The sequence below is a fragment of the Capra hircus genome, chromosome 1 (assembly GCF_001704415.2).
Source record: "Capra hircus breed San Clemente chromosome 1, ASM170441v1, whole genome shotgun sequence".
In the NCBI taxonomy this organism is placed as follows: Eukaryota; Metazoa; Chordata; class Mammalia; order Artiodactyla; family Bovidae; genus Capra; species Capra hircus.
This window is the reverse complement of record NC_030808.1, coordinates 522766-549660: the sequence shown is the minus strand read 5'-3', so window position 1 is coordinate 549660 and position 26895 is coordinate 522766. Positions and strand designations below refer to the sequence as shown.

General features: G+C 47.2%; 1 protein-coding gene across 4 annotated transcripts in view; it reads left to right on the top strand.

Annotated features, from left to right (window-relative positions):
* IFNGR2 (interferon gamma receptor 2 (interferon gamma transducer 1)) overlaps positions 1-23571 on the top strand; it is a 40609-nt gene extending 17038 nt beyond the window's left edge. Inside the window, exons 1-6 of one of the 4 annotated variants that reach the window (XM_018046536.1) lie at positions 637-825; positions 1471-1679; positions 6501-6646; positions 10590-10749; positions 11464-11621; positions 15545-16547. In XM_018046536.1, the coding sequence (XP_017902025.1) occupies positions 818-825; positions 1471-1679; positions 6501-6646; positions 10590-10749; positions 11464-11621; positions 15545-15727 (864 nt within the window). In that variant the 5' untranslated portion in view covers positions 637-817 and the 3' untranslated portion in view covers positions 15728-16547. Of the gene's footprint in view, positions 1-636; positions 826-1470; positions 1680-6500; positions 6647-10589; positions 10750-11463; positions 11622-13309; positions 13515-15544; positions 16548-23431 lie in introns of those variants that run through there. The other 3 variants (XM_018046479.1, XM_018046441.1, XM_018046508.1) reach the window with 3 other exon arrangements.

The window sequence follows — 26895 nt, the reverse complement described above, 5'->3', positions numbered from 1 at the left end:
ACTGGGTCCTCGCTGTGGTGCAGGCTTTCTCTAGTTGCAACGAGCAGTGGGCGGCTCTTCGCTGCACTGTCTGGGCTTCTCTCTGTGCTTGCTTACCTTGTTGGAGACCACGGGCTGTAGGCTTGCAGACTTCAGTGGTTGCAGCACGTGGGCTTGGTAGGCTGGTGGGCTCCAGAGCACAGGCTCAGTAGCCTATGGCACATGCAGGCTTAGTTGCTCCGCAGCATGTGAAATCTCCCCAGACCAGGGATCGAACCCTTGTCCCCTGCATTGGCAGGCAGATTCCTATCCACTGTACCACCAGGGAAGTCCATGACTCTTTAAATGGGCAGCTATGGGGTGAAAACAAAGCTCTACACCAGCAAGAAACTGGGGTGTGGTTGCATGAACACAGTATCAGTTCTAACACAGAGGCTACAGAGGCTGAGTTTGAAGCATTAACACTGGCTGTGGAACAAAATGGGAGAAAATATTTGCAAACCATATATCTAATAAGGGACTTGTATCCAGAATATATCATATAAAAAGACTCTTACAACTCAGCAATTAAAAGGCAAATAGCCAAATCAAAATAGAGACACAGGATCTGAGTAGACGGTTTTCCAAAGAAGATATGCAAGTGGCCAATAAGTACATGAAAAGATACCCAACATCATTAGTCACCAGAGAAAATACAGACACTTGAATGGCTTCAAGAAAAAAGTCATAATAACAAGCCTTGGTGAAGATATGGAGAAAATGGCACCCTCATACATTGTGGCCGGGAACATAAGATGATGCAGCTGCTTTGGAAAACAGTTAAAAAGAGAGTAACCATATGACCTGGTAAGTTCATTTCTGGGTATACACCCCAGAGAACTGGAAACATAATTTCACACAAAAATTTATATGTGAATATTCTTAGCATTATTCACAGCCAAAAAGTGAATAAGCCAAAAGACAAATAGCCAAAAGATAGCCCACCTGTCTGTCAGCACATGAATGGATAAACACGCAATGGGACGTTAATTTGGCCATAAGAGGGGATGAAGTACTGATATATGCTACAACATGTATCACACTTGAAAACATACTAAGTAAAACAGGCTAAGCAAAAGGCACTAACCACAAAAGACCACATCATTTGTGATCCCATTTCTACAAAGTGTCCAGAACAGGCAAATCCTTAGAGACAGGAAATAGATCGGTGGTAGCCCAGGGCTTAGGGATAGGGGGAGATTGAGAGTGATGCTCTAAGCATGGGGGTTGCTTAGGGGATGATGAAAATATTCTAAAATGGATGTAGGGAGGGTTGCACCACCCTGCGTGTATACTGAAAGCCATTGAAATGTCCCCTTAAATGAGTGTAGTGTGTGGTATGTGAGGAATATCACAATGAAAAAAATGTTTTAAAAACTCAACCCTGGGAGAACTGTGATATGTGATCAAAGAGAGATTTCTGCTAAGTGAAATCCTTTTTTCTGTTTGCAGCAGCACCAGTAGTAACTGGTATGACGTCAACAAAGAAGATAGCAAGGTGGATTGTACGAACCTCACCAGAACAGAGTGTGACTTTACCGCAAACAGCCTCTCGGAGGGGTTCCCACGGCGTTTCAACATCTCTTTACGTGTTCGAGCTAAGCTGGGGGGCCTCGTTTCTGCCTGGGCAACAGCACCTTGGTTCGAACACTATCGGAATGGTAAGGGGACTAGGGTACAAATTCCTTTAACGTTTGCACTTTGCTCTTTGCTAAGCAGTACTGACTCCATGCGCCTAAGTCCTGCCTCTCAGCCTAAATAACCAGCACCCAGATGAGTGTGATGGTCAAACCAAAGTACTGTCCAGAGGCTGAGGCTAGGGGAGGGTGATTCGCTACACTAGGGAGTTGCCAAACCACAGCCTGCAGATCAAATCCAGCCATTGACTTGTTTTTGTAAATAAGATTTTATCAGAACTGTGGTGTGTGTGTATATACACGCATATGTAATGGAATATTACTCAGCCATAAAAAAGAATGGAAAAATGCCATTTGCCGCAATGTGGGTAGACCTAGAGATTATCACATTAAATGAAGTAAGCCAGACAGCGAAAGATAGATATTGTATGAGATTACTTATATGGGGAATTTAAATCTGTAATACAAATGAACTTACTTATAAAACAGAAACAGATTCACAGACATCAAAAACAAATTTAAGGTTACCAAAGTAGAGAAGGGGGAGAGATAAATTAGGAGTGTGAGATTAACAGATACACACTACTATATACAAAATACATAAACAGCAAGGACCTGCTCTGTAGCACAGGAAACTTAAAGTAACCTATAATGGAAAAGAATCTGAAAAAGAATGTATGCACGGGTTTCCCAGGTGGCGCTAGTGGTAAAGAACCCACCTGATACTGCAGGAGACGTAAGAGACACGGGTTCGATCCCTGAGTTGGGAAGATCCCCTGGAGGAGGGCATGGCAACCCACTCCAGTATTCTGGCCTGGAGAATCCCATGGACAGAGGAGGCTGGCGGGCTACAGTCCATGGGGTCACACAGAGTCGGACATGAATGAAATAACTTAGCACCATGCACGCAAAGGTATATATATATACATACACACACCTGAATCTAACACAGTATTGTAAATCAACTATTCTTCAATTTAAAAAGTTTTATCAGAACACAGTTTCCTCATCTATTGATGTATTGCCTATTGCTGCTTCCATGCTGCAACAGGCCAGCTGAGCAGTTATGCTGGGGGCTGTCTGACCTGTCAGAGCCTACATTCACCCTGGCACTTGACTGAGAAAGTTGGCCAGCCTCTCTGCTGAGTGGAAAACTATTAATAGTATATGGAATATACTATATATTGGCTTCACTGGGCACCATCACCTGGCACGAATTCTTTTATGTTCAGGAATGCTCTGAATTCAGCTTTGACTGGTACCTGTCGTGTAGCAGAAAATATCTGTGGAATGGCTGAATGAACAGACGTTCTCCTGGATATTGGAAGGGGCATCAGAGTCATCAAACACTACTGCTGCTGCTGCTGCTAAGTCACTTCAGTCGTGTCCGACTCTGTGCAACCCCATAGACGGCAGCCCACCAGGCTCCCCCGTCCCTGGGATTCTCCAGGCAGGAACACTGGAGTGGGTTGCCATTTCCTTTTCCAATGCATGAAAGTGAAAAGTGAAAGTGAAGTCGCTCAGTCTTGTCTGACTCCTAGCGACCCCATGGACTGCAGCCTACCAGGCTCCCCTGTCCCTGGGATTCTCCAGGAAAGAACACTGGAGTGGGCTGCCATTTCCTTCCCCAATGCATGAAAGTGAAAAGTGAAAGGGAAGTCACTCAGTCGTGTCCAACTCCTAGCGACCCCATGGACTGCAGCCCACCAGGCTCCTCCACCCATGGGATTTTCCAGGCAAGAGTGCTGGATGGGGTGCCATTGCCTTCTCCAATGCATGAAAGTGAAAAGCGAAAGTGAAGTTGCTCAGTCGTGTCTGACTGTTAGCAACCCCATGGACTGCAGCCTACCAGGCTCCTCCATCCATGGGATTTTCCAAGCAAGAGTACTGGAGTGGGGTGCCATCGCCTTCTCCACATCAAACACTAGTTCATAGACTTGTTCCTTTTGCTGTTGTTCAGTCACTAAGTCATGTCTGACTCCCTGCAACCCCATAAACCACGACACATCAGGCTTCCCTGTCCATCACCATCTCCTGGAGTTGCCTCAAACTCATCTCTATTGAGTCGGTGATGTCATCCAACCATCTCATCCTCTGTTGTCCCCTTCTCCTCCTGCCCCCAATCTTTCCAGCATCAGGGTCTTTTCTAACGAGTTGGCTCTGGGCATCAGGTTTAGCGATTCATTTTTCACATGGTCAGCTATGCCTGATAATTCTCCCGTGTCCACACAGATGCAAAGTATGGAACTTCTTGGGATCTTTATTCAAGCTCAACAGAAGTATAAGACAGTTGAGGAAATGTGATCGCTGTCTAGATATTTGATGACTTACTAAGCCATTGTTGTTCACACACTGTAGATGTTATAATGGAATTTTGTTTATTTTTTTAAAGGGAGGGTCTGGTCTTTTCAAGATACGTATCTTATAGATGCAGCGGTGCAATGTCTGGGATTTGCTCCAAACCATCCAGAGAGTGGGAGGGTCAAGATGGTCCGTACAAGGTGAAAGAGAAACAGAACTGGCCAGGCCTTGACGGGTGATGTAAAATTGGGTGACGAGTACGTGCTCCTTGGCTATAGTCTTCTCTCTACTTGCTGGGTGTTTGAAATTTCCTGTAATAAGAAGCTAAGAGGGAAAAAAAAAATCAGTGGTTTTTGCTAGCGGTTTGAGGATGGGACGAGAAGGCAGCGTGGTCCCTGCCAGCTGGTCATCTGCTGTGGACCAGGCCTCTGTCCTTGAATGGAGCGCCGCCAGACGTCTGAGCTGTGAAGCGCCACCTCAGTGGGATTAGTAGGGAACAAAGTAACGGCAGCAGCAGAAGCAGGGCCTGTCGTGATGCCACCAGTCTCCTGTCAGCCAGCTGCTGCCGTCTGTCTTCCCGGCCGGAGTCGGCTGGCCGTGTCATTGGTTAAGTTACTGCCAGAGTGTCACTTCGAGCCGGTGGTGTCTGCAGAGCCCATTGCTGCTTTCGGCACTTGTGGTCGAGTCAGGATGGGAAAACAGCGTGATGATGCCTTACCGAGGGCTTGAGGGGAGAGGGCTTGGGACAGTGGCTGAAGGGGGCAGGCTTTAGCATCATGTAAACCTGGGTTCAAACCTCAACGCTGCCCCTAACTGGCTGTTACTCTGGGCAGGTCATATCCCTCTGGGCTTCAGTTGCCCCCTCTGAGAAATGGGGATGGCCTTCTACGGTTGTTACATGCAGATCCATGCAGACACATGTGTAAAATCCGTGTTGCCAGCTTTTGAGTGTTCGCTCAGGCCGTGGACGCCACTGTCCATAGTGACTGCACAGACCTATCAAGTCCGCCTTCTGGGCCTGGAGAGAAGGCAGGCTGTCTGCCCTGGAGAGACAGGCTCATCACATTGGGATCAGACTCCTGGGTGCTGACCTTTCAGTGGTGAAGGGATGTGGTCATCCGGGCATGCACACCCACTCCCTTTGGTGAGTCACAGAAAAGTCTAGAGAATCTGCTCAGCAGGGGGGGAGGGGGGCTGGCCCTGCACATGGGCAGGCTGACCGGTGCTGTGGCGACTTTGCCGTCTAAGGGGCAGCTTGAAGATGTGCGTGCCAGCGTCCGTGAGTGGGTGTGGTGAGAGCTTTTTCTGTTCCTCGTGGCCAGTCTGCTAACACTGGGGCTTGAGATGGGCCCCGCCCGACAGTGTATCTGTCTGGACTTAGTTCCTCCACCAGAACAAAGGAGGTGAGAGGGCAAGAGTGCAGACCCTGCGGGGACCAGTTACTTTTACCCAGAGAGAAAGGTGGCCAGACCACGTGCCTAACCCTCCCCAACCCGGGAGAGCCAAGGGTGGGGCGTGGAAGCTAGAGAGAAAGCCAGCCCCCCTCTTTTGAACATGTGACGGTTCCCAGCGATATGATCGTCTGCGTGCGTGTGTCAAACGTGCAGAAACAGGCCCCTAAGAACTTGGGCACATGACCTGTTCTTTGATCTGAGTTCCTCCGGTTATACAGTTTAGATGCTTACTCAATAAATGCTATAGTCTTTCTTCTAGAGTGTACCAGAATCACAGTACTTGGCTCTCCAGTGATATGTATTCCAGTACATGAAAAGCCTTAACAAATAGATTGATGATAGTGTTGCTGTTTAGTCGCTCTGTCCTCAATCCCCTGGATGGCAGCCTGCCAGGCTCCTCTGTGCGTGGGTTTTTCCAGGCTGGAGTGGGTTGCCACTTCCTCCTCCAGGGGATCTTCCTGACCCATGGATCTAACCCACATCTGCAAGTCTCCTACACTGCAGGCAGGCTCTTTACCCTGAGCCGGGGCAGCCCTCATGATGACAGTGTTTCTCAGTTATCCTATTGGAAAAAGCTAAAAGAGAAATGTATTTAAAAGTTTGTAAGCACCACTTTTATTTATATAAAAAAAATATGTAACAGAAAAAAAATATATATATAGAAGGTAAGAGCTAACAAAATCTTTTCCCTCTCTTCATGAAAATCTGACCTTTGGTTAACCTTCCAGCTCTCTGGAAACCCCATAAAGCTGGCCTATAAAACATGTTATTAGCATAGCGTATGGCAGAAAGACCTCTGGTAAAAAATCTTCCTGCCAGTGTAGGAGACACAAGAGACACAGGTTCATTCCCTGGTTGGGAAGATCCCCTGGAGGAGGAAACAGCAACACACTGCAGTAGTCTTGCCTGGAGAATCCCATGGACAGAGGAGCCTGGTGGGCTACAGTCCTACAGTCCCTGGCGGCGCAAAGAGTCGGACACAACTAAAGCGACTCGGCACTGCATAGGATATATATATATATTTATACACGTACGTGTACACACATGTATCTACATAGACTGATGGATCTCGTTTGTAATTCTATTTCAGCTACCATTGGGCCTCCAGAAAACATCCGGGTGACCCCAGAAGAAGGCTCGCTTATCATCAGGCTTTCTGCTCCCTTCGATGTCCCTGCCTCCGAGGCCTATTTTGTGTATTATGTCTACTACTGGGAGAAGGCAGGAGACAAGCAGGCAAGAGCATGTTCTTCTTTGTTTTGGGTGTTCTTTTCTTTGGAGTTTCTGGATAGCAAACGAAAGGCCAAGGAGGGGATTTCCTGACAGTCCAGTGCTTGAGACTCTGAGCTCCCACTGCAGTTGGTGGGTTCAACCCATGGTCAGGGAACTAAGATCCCACAAGCTGCTCTGCTCAGCCAAAAGGGAAATCAAGTGGCCAAGGACACCAGGGTATCCCAGTGCCCCCTTAGAGGACAAGACCCATCTGCAGGGCCCTCTCTACCTCGTATCACACAGTCCCTGCAATCTGGGTCTGGATTCAGCCGGTGCCCAGGGAGTCTGTGCCTCACTCCAGCGTTTGGGAAGGTCTGATGGGCCTGTTTCTACTCGTGGGCCTATTTTCACTCCTGCAGTCTGCAAGGTTAAGCTATGTGACATCTCTGATCTGAATGGTTTTCAAAGAAGGCGATGCAAATAGGTGAAAAGTCTCAGTGAAGGAGAGAAGAGGGCGTGTACCAAGGAGATGGGCCAGTAGGTTGGAGAAGGCTGGGCACATCCGGGAACTGCACATGCCCGGATCCATCAGAAATGCGGGCCTGGGACTCCCCTGTGGTCCAGTGGTTACAGATTCACCTTCCAATGCAGAGGACACAGGTTCAGTCCCTGGTTGGGGAGCTAAGATTCCCACATGCTACGGGGCAACCAAGCCCGTGCACCACAGCAAAGACCCAGCACAGCCAGAATAAAATTAATTAATTTAAAAAAGAGAAATGGGGCCACATGAGGGGCTCGAGCAGGGTAAGGTTGACAAAGGAGGGGTCAGAGCAAAGGGGCCTGGTCAGCCCTGGGTGTATCACAAGGAAAAACTGATGGCCTTTAGTCACCTCCAGTGTCTGATCATCCAAGCTGCATTTTTTTTCCTATTTTTTGGCCACGCTGTATGACAGCAAGGGGGCTAGGGGATGGGCCTTAGTTCCCCAGCCAGGGATCCAACCTGTGCCCTCTGCTGTGGAAGCCCAGAGTCATAACCGCTAGACTGCCAGAGAAGCCCCTTCAAGCCACATTTTATGATGTTTCACTATGTGTGTAAACCTCCTGATTTCCTACGTTCAACATTGCTCTAATTTTTAGAAGAATTTTAAGAGCTGTATATTTATCTGGAGCTTTCTTCGTGTCTGGTACTGGGCCGGGCATTTTGGATACTCCCTTTTGTTCAGCCTTTCCGCCCCCGGTTTCACTGAGAGGGAGAGCGAGTGTGAGGGCTGCCCGAGGCGAGCGGAGGAGACGCCTGGCCCCGGGGCCCATGCTTTCAGTGCCCTGTCTCTCCCACGTTGCTGATATTTGCACTTGCTCTGTTTCTTTATGAAAGTGAAAGTCGCTCAGTGTGTCCAACTCTTTGCGGCCCCATGGACTGTTTAGTCCATGGAATTCTCCAGGCCAGAATACTGGAGTGGGTAGCCTTTCCCTTCTCCAGGGGATCTTCCCAACCCAGGGATCGAACCCAGGTCTTCACTGCAGGCAGATTCCTTACCAGCTGAGCCACGAGGGAAGCTCTTTTTCTTTACAGTGAGTGTAAAAACACCGAGGAAGGCAAAACTCACTGAAGGGCAGACTCTCAGCCAGAAAGAAATAATCGTTTCCCCAAATCTGAGTTCAGAGGTCTGGTCAACTGGAACAGAGGAGGTCTGGAAGAATCCAGAAGGGATTCCCCTTTCAACCAGAGCATCTATGCTTTGGACTTCCATGAGCAAAAGATTCTGTGGCTAAAGTGACTCTGAAAGCCACTAATACAGTCTCATTAAAATGTCAAGGGCCCCAAACCCAACCCCTAGATTTGCCCCAAGGATCCTCAGAGACTCAGCGTCCAGTTGTACTTAAGGCTGTGACTTATTACAGAGAAAAGATACAGAACAGAGTCATCAAAGGGAATAGACACAGGGGGCAGAGTCTGAAGGAGTCCAGGCAGAAGCTTCCAGAAGTCTTCCCCTAATCCCCCTGACAACAAGCGTGACCGAGTATGTGAAATAGCATCTCCCGGAAAATCTCCTGGGAGACTCAGTGCCCAGGGCTCGTACTGGGGGCTGGTCACACAGGCACCCTCGACCCAGCAGAGACACCAGAGCTCCTGACTCCCAGAGGGAGAGCAGGCGTTCAGCCTCAGAAGCATCATTTATACATTAAAACAGCCTTATCACTTAGGGATCGGTGGGACGCTCCTCAAAGCCAAGTTCCCAGATGCCAGCCTTGGGTCAGCCTTGCAAACAAGACCTTTCTAAGGACAGCAGTCTCAGAACGGTAGCTATTCTCTGTAGTCTGTGATTCTTTTGGAAAAGCCAACTGGCTGCTGAAATAAACTCAAAAAAGAATAGTGTTGGGACTCCCCTGGCGGTCTAGTGCTTAAGAATCTGCCTTCCAAGGCAGGGAACCTGGGCTCGATCCCAGGTCAGGGAACTAAGATCCCACATACTGAAGGGCAGCTAAGCCTGTGCGCCACAAGGAAAGATCCCACGTGCTGCAGCTGAGACCCAACACAGCCAAATAAATAGATAATTTTTTTTTCAGAAAAACATATTGTCCTTAAATTTACCTTTTTAAAAATAATTATTTCTTATTTAAAAAAAAATTTTTGGCTGTGCCACACAGCTTGCAGGAACTTAGTTCCTCAACCATGGATTGAACCCAGGCCGTAACAGTGAAAGCACCAAGTCCTAAACCACTGGACTTCCACAGAATTCCTTGAAATTGCTTTATGTGGTGTCATGAGTAATAATCGTTTCTTTTCTGCCCTGGCAGTCATCATGGTTAAACAGGAGACTAGAAAGTTATGAATCATCTATAATCCTATTGTTCAAATATAGTATGACCATTTGTATTTTTAAAAATGAGATCATATCCGATATACTGTTGAATGATCTGCCTTTTTTTTCAGTCAACATATATAATAAGGCACTTCATCTCCACATTCTGAAGCATGTGTTACCTGCCACCATTTCAAATGGTTGTAGCGTATTCTGTGTGTGTGTGTGTGTGTGTGTGTGTGTGCACGTGCACGCTCAGTCGTGTCTGACTCTTTGTGACCGCATGGACTGTAGCCTGGCAGGCTCCTCTGTCCATGGGATTTCCCAGGACAGGATACTAGAATGGGTTTCCTCCTCTGGGGATCTTACCGACCCAGGGATCGAACCTGCGTCTCCTGTGTCTCCTGCGTTCCTTACCGCTAGCACCACCAGGGAAGCCTCGTGTTATCTGCTGTGTCTCCCAATCCCGCACTGCCATAGTGTGTGGTGTCTTTCATTTCCCTGTAGAATAGTGACAGTTTGTCCGGAATGAGAGGGGGCCATCGACCAAATATGTGGAGGCGACAAACTGGAGGGAGGTCACAGCAGGGGTGGAGACAGGGGACACGACCCTCTAAGAATTTGGGACCCAACTCTTCCCTGATGACATAAACCTCTAAGACCATGTGCACCAGAACTGTAAAGGGAATCAGCACGGTGAAGCGAAAACCGGAAGCAGAGCTGGAACCCAAGCACCATCATTTCCTAGAATGCCCTTTTCCCCTCTGTTCATCAACTGACTTGAAGCTGTAAAGGAGACTAACCATGAAATATACAATGTTCATTTCAAAGGAGAAAATTTCGTCCTGGAAACTGGGATTTGCTAAACTCGAGCTCTGGACGCTCCATTGCTGCAATGGGGCTTCAGATCTCACGGCCAGAAATATAGCTCTAATGCCATCAGCAGTTTCTCAGCACTCCTCCCTAGCTTTCACAAGCGAAATTTGTCAGCTGTAAGCATTATATGTGTAAAATTGGTATTCTGTCTCTTTAAAACCAGAATTGCCTTATTCTTTGGTTATTGTGTTCAATGTGAATCTGGGGAAACACTGAAGAAGACGGAAGGCCTTGATCACACCCGTGTGGGTAATTTTCATGTGCGGTTGTTGATGCTTGTTCCGCAGGTGACAGACCCTTTCGAGAGTAACTTCATCACATTGAACGATTTAAAACCCTTAAGGGTATACTGTTTTCAAGTCCAGGCAAAACTGATTTTGACCAAAGAAAACATCTCTCGACCTGGACATTTAAGCAAAATATCATGCTCCAAAACAGCAGCAGATGGTAACGTATGCTTTCCTAAGTGCTTTCTTTCTGAGCTGGGAACAGAACACTCCTAAAATAGTGCAGTCAGGGCTTGCTTATTCGGTGAAGGGTAGTGATGAGTGTAGGGAGATCCAGAGAGGACGGGCTAAGACAGCAATTCACAGTAGATATAACAAGGCTGTGCTGGAATCTCCAGAACAAGAACTGCCAGACGGGTAACACCTGCTTTGTTTTAGGATTGCCTGTGTTGTTCAGTTGCTCAGTCGTGCCCGGCTCTTTGCGACCCCGTGGACTACAGCACGCCAGGCTTCCCTGTCCTTCACTATCTCCCAGAGTTTTCTCACACTCATGTCCATTGAGTCGGTGATGCCATCCAACCATCTCGTCCTCTGTTTCCCCCTTCTTCTCCTGCCCTGTCTTTCCCAGCATCAGGGTCTTTTCCAGTGAGTTAGCTCTTAATATCAGGGCCAAAATATTGGAGCTTCAGCCTCAGCATCAGTCCTTCCAATGAATATTCAGGACTGATTTCCTTTGGGATGGACTGGCTTGATCTCCTTGCCGTCCAAGGGACTCTCAAGAGTTCAATAAAGCATGCAGGGTGGGGTGGAAGAGAGGCAGTATCCATTCATTTTCCTGGGACATCAAGTGTATTTATGCAGTGGTGGGTGAGAAATTACCTGATGTTTGTAACATGTGGGGGTCATCTTGTCCGTTTTTTGGTTGTCTCTCTAGCCTCTGTCAAGCTTCAGCAAGACATCCTCGCCGCCGTGACAACCTTTTTGGTGCTGTCAGTGGTGGTGGGGTCCTGTCTCTTCCTGGTTCTGAAATACAGAGGCCTGGTTAAGCACTGGTTCCACTCTCCGCCAAGCATTCCATCACAGATAGAAGAGGTATGTGTGTGCACACCCACAGGGGTGACTGGTCAGTCTTTCTTGCCCCCCATTAACACCTAAGAGTCAGACACTGGCCAAAGCCAGACACAGAGGTCGGAGTTAAAAGTGGTACTTGGTTATTTGTACACTCATCTTCATAGGAGCATTATTCTGTTGAATAGTAGCCGAAAGGTAGAAACGCCCTGAATGTCTATTGACAGATGAGTGAATAAATAAAATGCGGTGGGAATTCCCTGGCGGTCCCATGGTTGGGACTTATGCACTTTCACTGTCGTGGCCCTGGGGTTCAGTCCCTGGTCGGGGAACTAAGATTCCTGCAAGCCTCATGATTCACCACTCCCCCCAAAAAAAGATCTGCTATATACATATGAATGGAATGTTAACCTTAAAAAAGAAGGGAATTCTGAGACATGCTATGATAGGGATGAACCTTGAGGACATTACAATCAGGGAAATAAACGGGTTACAAAATGACAAATACTACATGATTGTACATATTCGAGCACTTAAGAGGGCTCACATTTGCAGAACCAGAATGTAGAATAGAGGTTGCCCGGGTCTGGAGGGAGGGAGGAAATGGGGAGTTCATATTTAACGGGGACAGTTTCAATTTTACTGTGAATAAAATGAAAAAAGTCCTAGAGACAGATGGTCATGGTTGCCTAATGATCCAAATAGACTTCACACCACTGAACTGCTCGCTTAAAAAGGGGTCAAGACGGTAAATTTTATGTCATGTGTTTGTTGTTTATTCGCTCAGTCGTGTCCGACTCTTTGCAACCCCACGGACTAGCTCGCCAGACTCCTCTGTCCATGGGATTCTCCAGGCAAGAATACTGGAGAGGGTTGCCATTTCTTCCTCCAGGGCATCTTCCCCATTGGCAGGTGGATTCTTTACACTGAGCCACAAGGGAAGCCCCTATGTTATATGTACTTTTCCACAATTAAAAAAAAAATTTTTTTTTTTAATGGCATGAGGTTGGCCAAAAGGTGGTCTAGTCTGGCCCATTCAGGAGACTGGCCGCGGTAGGTCCCACTGGAGACAACACATCAATCCCAGGCTTTTGGAGACTGTCCCCAGGGAGCCTGGCTGGAGCTCATGGACCAGTGGAGGCTGCAATCAAGAGCATGAGCTTTGGGTCAGACAGTGTGCACGTAGGAGGATTCTAGAGTAAACACACCGAGAGCCATGAGCTCAAAGCCTTGCATGCCTAGCGCACAGGCCATGTTACTTTAAAGAATTTAAGAAAGAAAAGTGGAATGGGTGGGCCTTGTTCAGTTGCTAAGTCATGTCCAACCCCATGAACCACAGCACACCAGGCTTCCCTGTCCTTCACCATCTCCCGGAGTTTGCTCAAACTCATGTCCATTGAGTCGGTGATGCCATCCAACCAGCTTATCCTCTTACCCTCAGTCTTTCCCAGCATCAGGGGCTTTTCCAACAAGTCGACTCTTTGCATCAGGTGGTCAAAGTATTGGAGCTTCAGCTTCAGCACCAGTCCTTCCAACTTCCAATGTATATTCAGGGTTGATTTCCTTTAGGATTGCCTGGTTTGATCTCCTTGCTGTCCAGGGGATTCTCAAAAGTTTTATCCAGCACTCCAGTTTGAAAGCATCAATTCTTTGGTGCTCAGCCTTCTTCATAGTCCAGCGGGTCTTACAGAAAGTCTTGTTTTCCTGCCCAGCCACACCACAGCCCCCCTCCCTAAGGCTCAATGAGGCAGCCAGGTCCTCTGAGGACATTGGGACGTTCTTGGGATCAGAAGCTAGCTGACAGAAGAATACTTGAAACTGTTTGCCTCTGGAGGTTTATCATTCTTCAGGAAAATCAGAATAAAAGTACTAGAAACAGAGTCTCATGTTATTATATCTCGTCTATAAAGACAAAGTCTAGAAAGAGCTGCAGTCACTTGTTTTCCTTCATATGTCATGAGCTGTTTAAGGGATACAGACATTATGAGAAATACACGTTGAACTCCCTACTGGGACCTGCATACAGATGCTGTAGGATTCTGCTTTTTGAAGACTCTAAGTAGAATAATAGTCAAACTCATAGAAAAGCAGAGAGTGACACAGTGGCTACCAGGGGTGAGGGGAGAGGGGAGCAGGGCGTTGCTTTCAAACGGTAGGAAGTTTCAGTTATGCAAGATAAATAAGTTCTGGTTTCTGTTGTACAAGATTGTGCTATAATTAGTACTGTGTTGTGCCCTTAAACGGGCTTCCCAGGTGGCGTGGTGGTAAAGATTCCACCTACCCATGCTGGAGGCACAGGAGACTTGGGTTCCATCCCTGGGTCGGGAAGGTCCCCTGGAGAAGGGAATGGCAACCCACTCCAGTATTCTTGCCTGGGAAATCCCATGAACAGAGGAGCCTGGCGGGCTACAGCCCATAGGGTTGCAAAGTGCTGGACACGGCTGAGTGACCGAGCACGCACGTGCACTTCAAGATGTGTTAAGAGAGTAGAACTCAAGTTAGGTGTTCCTACCACAAAACCGCAATAACGGCAAAAACAACAGCAACCAATTTTCCTGGTTAATACTGTCACACCAGAACAGCTGTCAGCTTGGAGTTTTACTTGCATTAATGATCTCCGTCTTGGGACTTCCCTGGTGTCCAGTGGTTAAGACTCTGCACTTCCACTGCAGAGAGCGCAGGTTCAGTGCCTGATCAGGGAACTGAGATCCCGCATGCCGTGTGATGAAGCCAAAAAACTAAGAAACAAAACCAAAAAAACAAAAAACCGTCTCTCAGTAGAACTAGCAGCAGGGCCCCAGTAAGTGAATTTACTGCTACTTGTTTCTTTGGGGCTTGAACCTAAAACACAGAGTCTTTCGATTTGCTTTCCTGGGAAAGTGTGAAAAGTCTGTATCAAAGGTCACTGAAGTTACATGGGAAAATGACTCATGTTTCACTTGTATTTTGGGGGTTTCACAAGTGCACGTGACACGCTGCTGCTCCTCTGCTCGCCAGCCAGCGCTAAGCTGGCTGCATTCCGTTTGTGAGGTTCCGCAAGCACACGTGACCCCCTGCTGTCCCTCCTCTCACCAGCCAGCGCTAAGCTGACTGGATTTCAGTATCTTTCAGCATTTCCAAGAGCCACGCAGTAGGTTCTTGGTAACTTGGTTGTGGTGGTGGTTGTTCAGTCGCTCATTTGTGTCCGACTTCCCTGCGACCCCCAAGGACTGTAGCCCGCCAGGCTCCTCTGTCCATGGGATTTCCCAGGCAAGAATACCAGAGTGGGATGCCATGCCCTCCTGCAGGGAGTCTTCCTGACCCAGGGATCGAACCTGCGTCTCCTGCTTTGGCAGGCGGATTCTTTAACGCTGAGCCACCTGGAAAGCCCTTGGTAATTGATGTCTAAGCCCAAAGCAGAGGCAGGAGAGACACGGCACGTTAAGGGTGCAGAGCAGCATTTCGCATCGAGGACCTGCACTTTCTCATTCACCCATGGCTGTCCGCTGCAGATCCTCCGCACCCACGTGTATGTTATATAAAGCAGAAACACCTAGCGGGTTGGGGTAGCTGAGAAAAAAAATGCCCGTCAACTTTCCCTCTTCACCCTCACCTTGTAGGTGACCAGGAGGCTTCATTTCCTCCTTTCCTTTAAAGTTAGAATTCCAGAGACATTCCAGGTGAATAGCCCACAAGCCCTCATCCAGCCAGTGCAGCAAGTCATTTCCCGAGTTACACACCCTGCGCACTTTCAGAGTCTCCCCTTGGTTGGCCCTTGGATTCGTGTGAAAGCTATTGACAGGAGGGGCGGGGAGGGGTTTTCAGGATTTCTGAAGCTGTTTCGTTGGAGGACAGAAGTGGAAGTTACACCAAAATGATACAGGATTATGCCAACTTGAGCTAAAGTCAAAATGTCTGATATCGGGAACTTGCAGACTAATTATGGTGATGGTTTTCAATTTTTCAAGTATTTAAAGGACCCGGCTCAGCCCATCTTAGACGCCCTGGACAAGGACAGCTCACCAAAGGAAGACACCTGGGACTCCGTGTCTGTTGTGACGTTTCCAGAGAATGAGCAAGAAGGGACTCCCCAAAGTGCTTGGAACCAAAACACTGAGCCAAGCCACCAGCCCACGGAAGGAGTTCTCTGACCCAAGGAAGCTGCGACAGGCCTGTCAGGACTGGATAGAGCCACTTGCTCCTTAGTCTCGTCACAAAAAGACCCTGGGGGTGCCTGGGAAGAAGTTAGTTGTGAGAGAGACAAACATTTTTTTAACTAGTGAAAGTCGCTCAGTCGTGTCCAACTCTTGGCGACCCCAGGGACTATATAGGCCATGGAATTCTCTAGGCCAGAGTCCTGGAGTGGGTAGCCTTGCCCTTCTCCAGAGGATCTTTCCAACCCAGGGCTTGAACCAGGGTCTCCCGCATTGCATGCAGATTCTTTACCAGCGGAACCACAAGGCCTAAATCCTGCAAGTTTCTAGACTGATTCTGCATACCAAAAAAAAAAAGGTTTTGCTTAAACACTAAAAAGGCATGTAATTATTTGTTAGCAAACAGGCTGTGATATTTTGGACATTGTTGCCTGGGCTGGGTGGTCAGGAGACGGGGTCTTCTCCTTGGTTCTGGCAAGGACCTCGGGCCCTTTGCACAGGTCACGGAACCTGTCCCAGCCTCTCCCATCAAAGGACACTGAGTGGTCCTTGACACCCAGTCTCCTGGCTTAAAATGTGATTAATCCTGCAAATAGTTTTCTAGTAATTTAAGGGACTTTCTTTTTTTCCAAACTAGAAGTAAAAGACTGTTTCACTAACTTTTTATCAGCCTGGTGACCCAGTGGCTAAGACTCCATGCTTCTGGTGCTGGAGATGGCGGGTTTGACCCCTGGTCGGGGAACTACGATCCTACATTGTTGCACAGTGAGGCCAAAAACTGTAAATAAATGAATAGACACTTGAGAGTCTGTGTGAAGGTTTCCTCTCCACCTCCTTTATTTTAGCCTCTTTTCTGCAAAGTTTCAGCTTTTTGCTATGACGCTATCTCTGACCCCCAGCAGACTCACCCAGAGGTCACGCAGCAAGACCTTCTGACTTGTGTCACTGGACTGCTTGAAAAGTTAGGCAGGGGGGTTTGCAGAAGCTGCATCAGCCCTGCATTCGTACGTGATGTGTTGCATACGTCGAGCAAGGCGTGTAAAGGGAAGGAGCTCATGGCCAACAATGTATCCGCTGGGCTGCTGGTCTTCTCCTGGGGCAAGTACTGATGGGCTAAAAATCCATTTATCTGATTCCTGAGGTTTAGGAAATGGATGCATCACTTCACACCTCCCCTCCAACACACATAGAAAGTGACATGTTGCCATAAGTTCTGCTTCAGAAAGAAGCCCCCACGGGCAGCCTAACCTTGACAATGGGAAGTAGAGCCGCAGTAGGTCCGTGAAGTACCTAGGACTGGTGGATGGAACCACCTGCTGTCTCAGGTGGGCCCTGTACCTCTGGCGAGGAATTGGCCCTTGGGCTGCCTTTCTAACCAATCGTGACCCCTGCCATCCAGGATGACAAGAGAGGAAAGGACACCCCACCCCCACCCCAGGGGAGTCCCCTTATGAGATGTCTACTTTATCAATCAGGTTCACCTTGAGTTGGGACAGGGTTGGAGAAAGAGTTGTCATTCAGTTGCTCAGTCATGTCTGACTCTGCAACCCCATGTACTGCAGCACGCCGGGCTTCCCTGTCCATCACCATCTCCCGGAGTTGGTAGAGGACAATTGTAAAGACTGCCCTCAAACCATTTAGGAAATTGAGGATATGAATGCTTCCTCTGCTGGGCCGTACGATGCAGCTTGTTGAGGTGGGGAGAATGTGTGTACAGCAGGAAGAAAACCGGCTAAGAGTGAGTCCAGCAGGAAGGGGGGACAGATGCGCTGTTAGGAGTAAGCTCTCTGTGCCACCCTCCATGAAAGGAGGTGCCAGCTAGTCAGGGGCAGGCAGGCTGGTCATGGGGACCAGATTCTGATGAGGCTGCATTGGGTTCAGGGCAGAGACAGTCCAATGTCCTGGGGCAGACTGGGTGGGCTTCAGGGCCGGAAAGGCCCTTCTTAGTTGAAGGCGGCAGCTTCAGCAAGTGACAGAGTTCAAGTGCAGGGCTGGTGCTCTGACCAGGCGCCTCTCAGGGGCCAGGCTTGCGTAGGGAAGGGGCCACACTGACACCCAACTGGGTTCACTGAGGGCCTCTCAGGGCCTCCCCGTCCTTCAGTAAGCATGGGGCTGGCCCATTATGCAAGAGAGGACAGAAATTATTTAAGACACTCCTTCTCTGGCACCTCAGACAGTAAAGAATCTGCCTGCAGTGCAGGAGACCCAGGGTTCGATCCCTGGGTCGGGAAGATCCCCTGGAGGAGGGCATGGCAATCCCCTCCAGAATTCTTGCCTGGAGAATCCCATGGACACAGGAGCCTGGTGGGCTACAGTCCATGGGGTCGCAAAGGGTCAGACACGACTGAGCAACTGAGCACACACGCACGCATGTCCATAGTGAAAGTGCAAGTCGCTCAGTTGTGGCAGACTCTTTGCAACCCTGTGGACTATATAGTCCGTGGAATCCGTAGCCTTTCCCTTCTCCAGGGGATCTTCCCAGCCCCGGTAGTGAACCCAGGTCTCCTGCGTGGCAGGCAGAGTCTTTACCAGCTGTGCCACCAGGGAAGCCCATAACTAAACCGTTATTGAGACCCAGTGACTCTCATTCAATTTATGTATAGTCTGTGGCTGCTTTTGTGCTGCAAGGCGGAACTGAATTGTTGCAAGAGCTTGTTTTCCTGCGAAGCCTAAAATATTCACCACCTGAACCCTTACAGAAAGAGTCTGATGACCTCTGATCTGTACAATGAAGTGTACATTGTATAGGAGTAAAGAGACTTACTCCCATTATTTAGATTTATACAGTTACAGAAGGTCCCTACAAGACCCCGCCCCATTTGCTGCTGAGACTGTGTGAATCAAAGGTCATGTGTTACATGGGAGGAGGGGTATTTGATGCTTGCATGTTATTCTACAAAGTACGTTATGAAATACGTACTAGGAAAGGCTGGAGGTCATTTAGGTGTAGGAAAACCAATGGAGAAACATAGGCCCTAGATCAATGCTAGGCCACCCAGAGATGATGGGAGAGTTGGATCAAGGCCACTGCTAACTCATACATGACTACTATGTGCATCAGATAACCCTTTGTTTTGTGCCAAGTTTTAAGTCAACATACGATGTCCTGGACCTTCATTGTGAATAGCGTCCCCTGGTGGTCCCACAGTGCTCGGCATGCAGATTGCAGACGTGATTGTGGGGTAGGGGGATGTGGAGGGGGGTAGGGGGATGTGGAGGGGGCATTGGGGGTGAGGGGGTTCACCTCGGGGCCATGGGAGAGGAAGCAGCCCCTCTTGATCTGGGTGATACTAAGGCCAGCAGGATGAGGAGCTGATGGGCATGAGGATGCAGAGGGGAGAACCCCAGGCAGGACGTGGGGGTGAGGGATGGGCAGAGAAGGGAGACTTTGTCCGCATCTATAGGTCACCCGCTGATGTTTGTTCACTCACTGCAAAACCACAGCTGCCCTCTCACTCAGAAACTGCCAGTGTGGAGAACAGCTCGGGTCCTAGCCTGTGCTCGGGGCATCTGCCTTTGTTGACTTCTATTTCATTCACCATCATTTATCTCAGTTCATAGGATGTTTAGAAGTCTGCATAGCTACTAAGTTACACTGCCTTTGGCTACCGGAAAACAACTGTATATCCCTAGGGGGCTCCAGGGCTCTCCAGAATAAAGGCGTTTTTCCCAGAAAGCCTGTGTTTTAGGCAAGAACCTCCTAAACCATCCCTGCTGTTTGCTGGCAGTGTGAACCCACAGAGGCATCTTCCCGTGGAGCGGTCAGGCCTCCGGCTCCTCAGTGTGCTCGCAGGCCCTCCGAAGAAGCCACAGCCCTCTGATGGCAGCACGGTGGAAGTCACCTCCCTCTCCTTGCTTCCAGTCTCTGGTGACTGAGGATGGCCAGCTGCATCACGAGGGCGCCAACCCACAGGTCCGAGAGGGTACCTGGGGCAGCACCCACCCAGTGGAGGGAGCTGGTCGGCGCTGCTCACAGGCGCTCTAGGAAGACTGAGAAGGGTGCTGCCTAAAATCTCATCTGCTAACAGAATGCAGGCAGGAGGGGCTTCTCTGGGCCCCCTCCCCCATTTATTTTTAAAAAAGGGGGTGAGGTAGACCCCCAGGGTTTCTTTACAAAGATATATCTAGCTGAAACCTAAATGCCCACTGACAGAGGAATGGATTAAGAAGATGTGGTATGTACGTATATATACACACACACACAGTGGAATATTCAGTTCGGTTCAGTCGCTCAGTCGTATCCAACTCTTTGAGACCCCATGGACTGTAACAACGCCAGGCCTACCTGTCTATCACCGACTCCCGGAGTTTACTCAAACTCATGTCCATTGAGTCGGTGATGCCATCCAACCATCTCATCCTCTATTGTCCCCTTCTCCTCCTGCCTTCAATCTTTCCCGGCATCAGGATCTTTTCCAGTCAGTCAGTTCTTCGCATCAGGTGGCCAAAGTATTGGAGTTTCAGCTTCAGCATCAATCCTTCCAATGAATATTCAGGACTGATTTCCTTTAGGATGGACAGGTTGGATCTCCTTGCAGTCCAAGGGACTCTCAAGAGTCTTCTCCAACATCACAGTTCAAAAGCATCAATTCTTTGGTGCTCAGCTTTCTTTATAGTCCAACTCTCATATCCATACATGACTACTGGAAAAACCATAGCTTTGACTAGATGGACTTTTGTGGGCAAAGTAATGTTTCTGCTTTTTAATATGCTGTCTAGGTTCGTCATAGCTTTTCTTCCAAGGAGCAAGTGTCTTTTAATTTCATGGCTGCAGTCATCATCTGCAGTGATTTTGGAGTCCCCCAAAATACAGTATGTCTCACTGTTCCCATTTTTTCCCCATCTATTTGCCAAGAAGTGATAGGACTGGATGCCATGATCTTAGTTTTCTGAATGCTGAGTTTTAAGCCAACTTTTTCACTCTCCTCTTTCACTTTCATCAAGAGGCTCTTTAGTTCTTCGCTTTCTGCCATAAGGGTGGTATCATCTGCATATCTTGATATTTTTCTTGGCAATCTTGATTCCAGCTTTTGCTTCATCCAGCTGGCATTTCACATGATGTACTCAATATAAGTTAAACAAGCATTGTTTAACAAGCAGTTAAACAATATGCAGCTTTGACATATTTTCTCAGTTTGGAACAGTCTGTTTTTCCATGTCCAGTTCTAAGTGTTGCTTCTTGACCTGCATACAGATTTCTCAAGAGGCAGGTCAGGTGGTCTGGTATTCCTATCTCTTTCAGAATTTCCCACAGTTTGTTGTGACCCACACAGTCAAAGGCTTTTGGTGTAGTCAATAAAGCAGAAATAGATGTTTTTCTGGAACTCTTGCTTTTTTGATGATCCAGCGGATATTGGCAATTTGATCTCTGGTTCCTCTGCCTTTTCTAAAGCCAGCTTGAACATCTGGAAGTTCATGGTTCATGTACTGTTGAAGAATTGGAGAATTTTGAGCATTAGTTTTCGAGTGTGTGAGATGAGTGCAATTGTGCAGTAGTTTGAATTTTTTTTGGCATTGCCTTTCTTTGGGATTGGAATGAAAACTGACCTTTTCCAGTCCTGTGGCCACTGCTGAGTTTTCCAACTTTGTTGGCATATTGAGTGCAGCACTTTCACAGCATCATCCTTTAGGATTTGAAATAGCTCAACTGGAAATCCATCACCTCCACTAACTTTGTAGTGATGCTTCCGAAGGTCCATTTGACTTCATATTCCAGGATGTCTGGCTCTATGTGCATGACCACACCATCAATAAGACCTTTTTTGTGCAGTTCTTCTGTGTATTCTTGCCACCTCTTCTTAATATCTTCTGCTTCTGTGAGGTCCATGCCATTTCTGTCCTTTATCGAGCCCATCTTTGCATGAAATGTTCTCTTGGTATCTCTAATTTTCTTGAAAAGATCTCTAGTCTTTCCCATTCTGTTGTTTTCCTCTATTTCTTTGCATTGTTCACTTAAGAAGAATTTCTTATGTCTCCTTGCTATTCTCTGGAACTCTGCATTCCTATGGATAGATCTTTCCTTTTCTCCGTCACCTTTCACTTCTCTTCTCAGCTATTTGTAAGGCCTTTTCAGACCACCATTTTGCCTTTTTGCATTTCTTTTTCTTGGGGATGATTTTGATCACCACCTCCTGTACAGTGTCATGAACCTCCATCCATAGTTCTTCAGGCACTCTGTCTATCAGATCTAATCCCTGAATCTATTTGTCACTTCCACTGTATAATCATAAGGGATTTGATTTAGGTCCTACCTGAATGGTCTAGTGGTTTTCCCTACTTTCTTCAATTTAAGTCTGAATTTGGCAATAAAGAGTTCATGATCTGAGCCACAGTCAGCTCCCAGTCTTGTTTTTGCTGACTGTATAAAGCTTCTCCTTCTTTGGTTGCCAAGAATGTGATCAGTCTGATTTTGGTATTGACCATCTGGTGATGACAATGTGTGGAGTCTTTTCTTGTGTTGTTGGAATAGGGTGTTTGCTATGACCAGTGTGTTCTCTTGGCAAAACTGTTAGCCTTTGCCCTGCTTCGTTTTGTACTCCAAGGCCAAATTTGCCTGTTACTCCAGGTATCTCTTGACTTTCTACTTTTGCATTCCAGTCCCCTGTGATGAAAAGGACATCTTTTCTGGGTGTTAGTTCTAGAAGGTCTTGTAGGTCTTCATAGAACCATTCAATTTCAGCTTCTTCAGCTTTACTGGTTGGGGCATAGACTTGGATTACTCTGATATTGAATGGTTTGCCTTGAAACGAACAGAGATCATTCTGTCGAGTTTAAGACTGCATCCAAGTATTGCATTTTGGACTCTTTTGTTGACTATGATGGCTACTCCATTTCTTCTAAGGGATTCTTGCCTGGTGGAATATTACTCAGCTGTTAAAAAGAATGAAATAAGGCCATTTGCTGCAACATGGATTGATCTAGAGTCTCATATTGAGAGAAATGTAATATGACATCCTTTAAATGTGGAATCTAAAATGAAATGATACAAATGAACTTACTTAAGAAACAGGAAGAGACTCACGGAAAACGAACTCATGGTTACCAGGGGGATAAGGGATAGTTAAGGACTTTGGGAAGGTTATGTACACACTGCTATATTTAAAATGGACAGCCAACAAGGACCTATTATATAGCACATGGAACTCTGCTCAATCTTACGTGCCAGCCTGGATGGGAGGGTGGTCCTGGGGAGAATGGATACATGTATATGTATGGTGCAGTCCCTTCACTGTTCACAACATTGTCAATCAGCTACACCCCAATACAAAATGTTTTTGGTGTTAAAAAAAATAAAAATAAAACATAATCACGTGCAAAAGATATTAACTAGTGAAATTAATGTAATCAATTAATGTAATTATATTACACTTTAATTAATTAGTGCTGTGAATTAATAATTTATAACGAACATGAATTAGACTGCTTCCCTGGCAGCTCAGATGGCAAAGAATCCACCTGCAATGCTGGAGATCTGGGTTCAATCCCTGGGTTGGGAAGATCCCCTGGAGTAGGGCATGGCAACCCACTCCAGGATTCTTGCCTGGAGAATCTCCGTGTACAGAGGAGCCTGGTGGGCTACAGTCCCTGGGGTCACAAAGGGTTGGACACAACTGACCAACCAAGCACACACACACACATGAATTAGACTTACTTCATTTTTGCATTCAGGTGAACAGAACTATTTGATTTCATATCCCTAAGGATAATAAGTGTCCTGTTTGTAGCTGAGAGCAAGAGAGAAGACCTAGGACCTCCAAGAGCTGATGAGCCCAGATCGGACTCTGAGTCCTTGCCAACAGGCCAGTAAGGGGCCCAGAATAAAATTTAATTCATCAATTAAATTGACATGCTTCTTGACTGACTCCTGTCTGAAGTGTTGCTGTGAACCTCAGTGTGACTGTGTGTAACTCTGGGTACCCAAACCCTTCTCAAGTGGCCAGCCCCATGCTATAAGTGAAAGATGAACACAGCACCAATAGTCTCAGCCATGTGTACATCTGTATAGATTGTGCTCTGCACAACCCCAGCGGTGCCATGTACATACACAGAATACAAAGTATTTGGTTCCTTTGAGACTTAGAATTTCTTCTTGAAAAACTGTCAAAATTAATGGTGAGTTTCTAGGCTAACTTGCAAAATCCAATTTAAAACATATTACATACCCAAAAGCCATTAGTAGACTTTAGACAGTAATGTGAATTTCTTCTTTTAACTTGTATGTTTTCCAGCCATTTTCTGGAGAACATTCCTTTTAATAATGAAATAATATCAGGAATTTTTTATAAAATGGAAGCTCAGTGCTCCGGAGCAAGAGACACTGGGACAGTAGAGCCTGCAATGGGCAGATTTCAGGGTGAGGTTAAATCCCCTCTCCTTGCTGCATCTGGGTTTTTCTTCAAGCAGACAGGAACCACTTATAAAGATTGTAACTTGTTAGACACAAATTATTTCTCTCCTCCGCATATCACAGGGTCACTTCAGTTCAAGTCTACATAATGCTGTTAGTAAAAAGTACAATGAATTTGTTCTATTTGACTTAATCAGTCTCTCCTCCCACAAAGTACTTTTAAAATTATACAGGAGAAAAATAGCTTCTTTATGGTAGAGAGACCTGGTGGACCCCACCTTGAGCAGGCAAGCAAAGTTAAAACCACCAGGATGGGGACAGATATATGCTTGCTTTGATGTTATGAAAATGTAACATCTATGTTATTCCTGCCAAAACTGCATAACCTGAATTTAATCACAATGGGACATCAGACAAACCAAAATTGAGGGGCATTCATCACTTCATGGGAAACCGATGGGGAAGCAGTGGAAACAGTGTCAGACTTTATTTTGGGGGCTTCAAAATCACTGCAGATGGTGATTGCAGCCATGAAATTAAAAGACATTTACTCCTTGGAAGAAAAGTTATGACCAACCTAGATAGCATATTGAAGAGCAGAGACATTACTTTGCCGATTAAGATCCGTCTAGTCAAGGCTATGGTTTTTCCTGTGGTCATGCATGGATGTGAGAGTTGGACTGTGAGGAAGGCTGAGCGCCTAAGAATTGATGCTTTTGAACTGTGGTGTTGGAGAAGACTCTTGATAGTCCCTTGGACTGCAAGGAGATCCAAACAGTCCATTCTGAAGGAGATCAGCCCTGGGATTTCTTTGGAAGGAATGATGCTAAAGCTGAAACTCCAGTACTTTGGTCACCTCATGCGAAGAGTTGACTCATTGGAAAAGACTCTGATGCTGGGAGAGATTGGGGGCAGGAGGAGAAGGGGACGACCGAGGATGAGATGGCTTGATGGCATCACGGACTCGATGGACATGAGTCTGAGTGAGCTCCAGGAGATGGTGATGGACAGGGAGGCCTGGCGTGCTGCGATTCATGGGGTCGCAAGGAGTCGGACACGACTGAGTGACTGAACTGAACTGAACTGAACAACAGTTGGTCCGCATTCTTCAAGAATACCTAGTCATGGACTTCCCTGGTGGTCCAGTGGTTAAGAATCCTGCAGGGAACGCAGGTTCAGTCCCTGGTCTGGGAAGATCCCTCATGCCTGGGGGCAACTCAGCTGATGTACCACAACTACTGGAGCCCACACGCCCTTGCTTCGCAACAAGAGAAGCCACAGCAATGAGAAGTCCGGGCACCGCAACTAGAGAGTAGCCCCTGCTTGCAGCAACTAGAGAAAGACCTAGCACAGCCAAAAACAGTGAATAAATAATTTTACAAAATAATAGCCATTATAGTCTTTCAGTGATATGAGCTGTTATACACATGGGATAAAATAATACCGGGCCATTGTAAATGGAGGTGAAGTCACCATTTCATCTCCATGGCCTAGACATTGCAAAAAACAAAAACCAAAAACCTAGTCATGAATGACAAAGGCTGAAGTTGTCCCAAGTTAATAGCCACTAAAGGGGGCTTCCCTTGTGGCTCAGCTGGTAAAGAATCTGACCTGATTGTTTACCAATGCGGGAAACCTGAGTTTGATCCCTGGGTTGGGAAGATCCCCTGGAAAAGGAAATGGTGACCCACTCCAGTATTCTTGCCTGGAGAATCCCCATGGACAGAGGAGCCTGGTGGGCTATGGGGTCGCCATGGGGACCCCAGTCCATGGGGTCACAAAGAATCGGACATGACTGAGTGACTAAGCACAGCACAGCAAAAGGGGGCTTCCCTGGTGGCTCATGGTAACGAATCCGCCGGCATATGCGGTAGACACAGATTCGATCCCTGATCTGGGAAGATCCTACCTGCTGTGGAACAACTAAGCCCAAGCACCACAACTACTGAGCCGGTATTCCAGAGTCCATGCTCCACAATGAGAAGCCACCGAGATGAGAAGCCGGTGCACCGCAACTAGAGAGTAGCCCCTGCTCTCCGCAACCACAGAAAACCCTCGCAGCAACGAAGACCTAGCACAGCCAAAAGTAAAGAAATAAAATTATTTTTTAAAAAAGAGCCACTAAAGGGCCATGACAACAAATGCAATGTGCGATCACAGCCTGGATTCTGGAACAGGAAAAAAACCTTATTTTTCTTTACTATAAAGCATACGAGTAGGGCACTTGACAAAATTCAAATGAAGTGCTTAGTGCTATATCAATGTTAACTTCCTGATTTTGGTATTGTAGAACAGTTGTGATTTGCAGAAATACACGGAAGTATTCAGGAGTAATGCAGAAGGCAATGGCACCCCACTCCAGTACTCTTGCCTGGAAAATCCCATGGATGGAGGAGCCTGGTGGGCTGCAGTCCATGGGGTCGCTAAGAGTGGGATATGACTGAGCGATGTCACTTTCACTTTTCACTTTCATGCACTGGAGAAGGAAATGGCAACCCACTCCAATGTTCTTGCCTGGAGAATCCCAGGGACGGGGGAGCCTGGTGGGCTGCCATCTATGGGTTCGCACAGAGTCAGACACGACTGAAGCGACTTAGCAGCAGCAGCATTCAGGAGTAAAGAGGCATCTTGTTGCAGCATACTGTCAAATGTCTCAGAAAAAAATAGACTAAAATGATTGTGGTAAAATGTTACCATCTGGGGAAGCTAGAATTCTCTGAGTTATTTTTGTAGCTTTCCTGTAAGACTGAAGCTATTTCAAAATAAATCAGTCAATCTCTACACTCCTAACTTTCCTAACAGGAGGTAAATATACTTT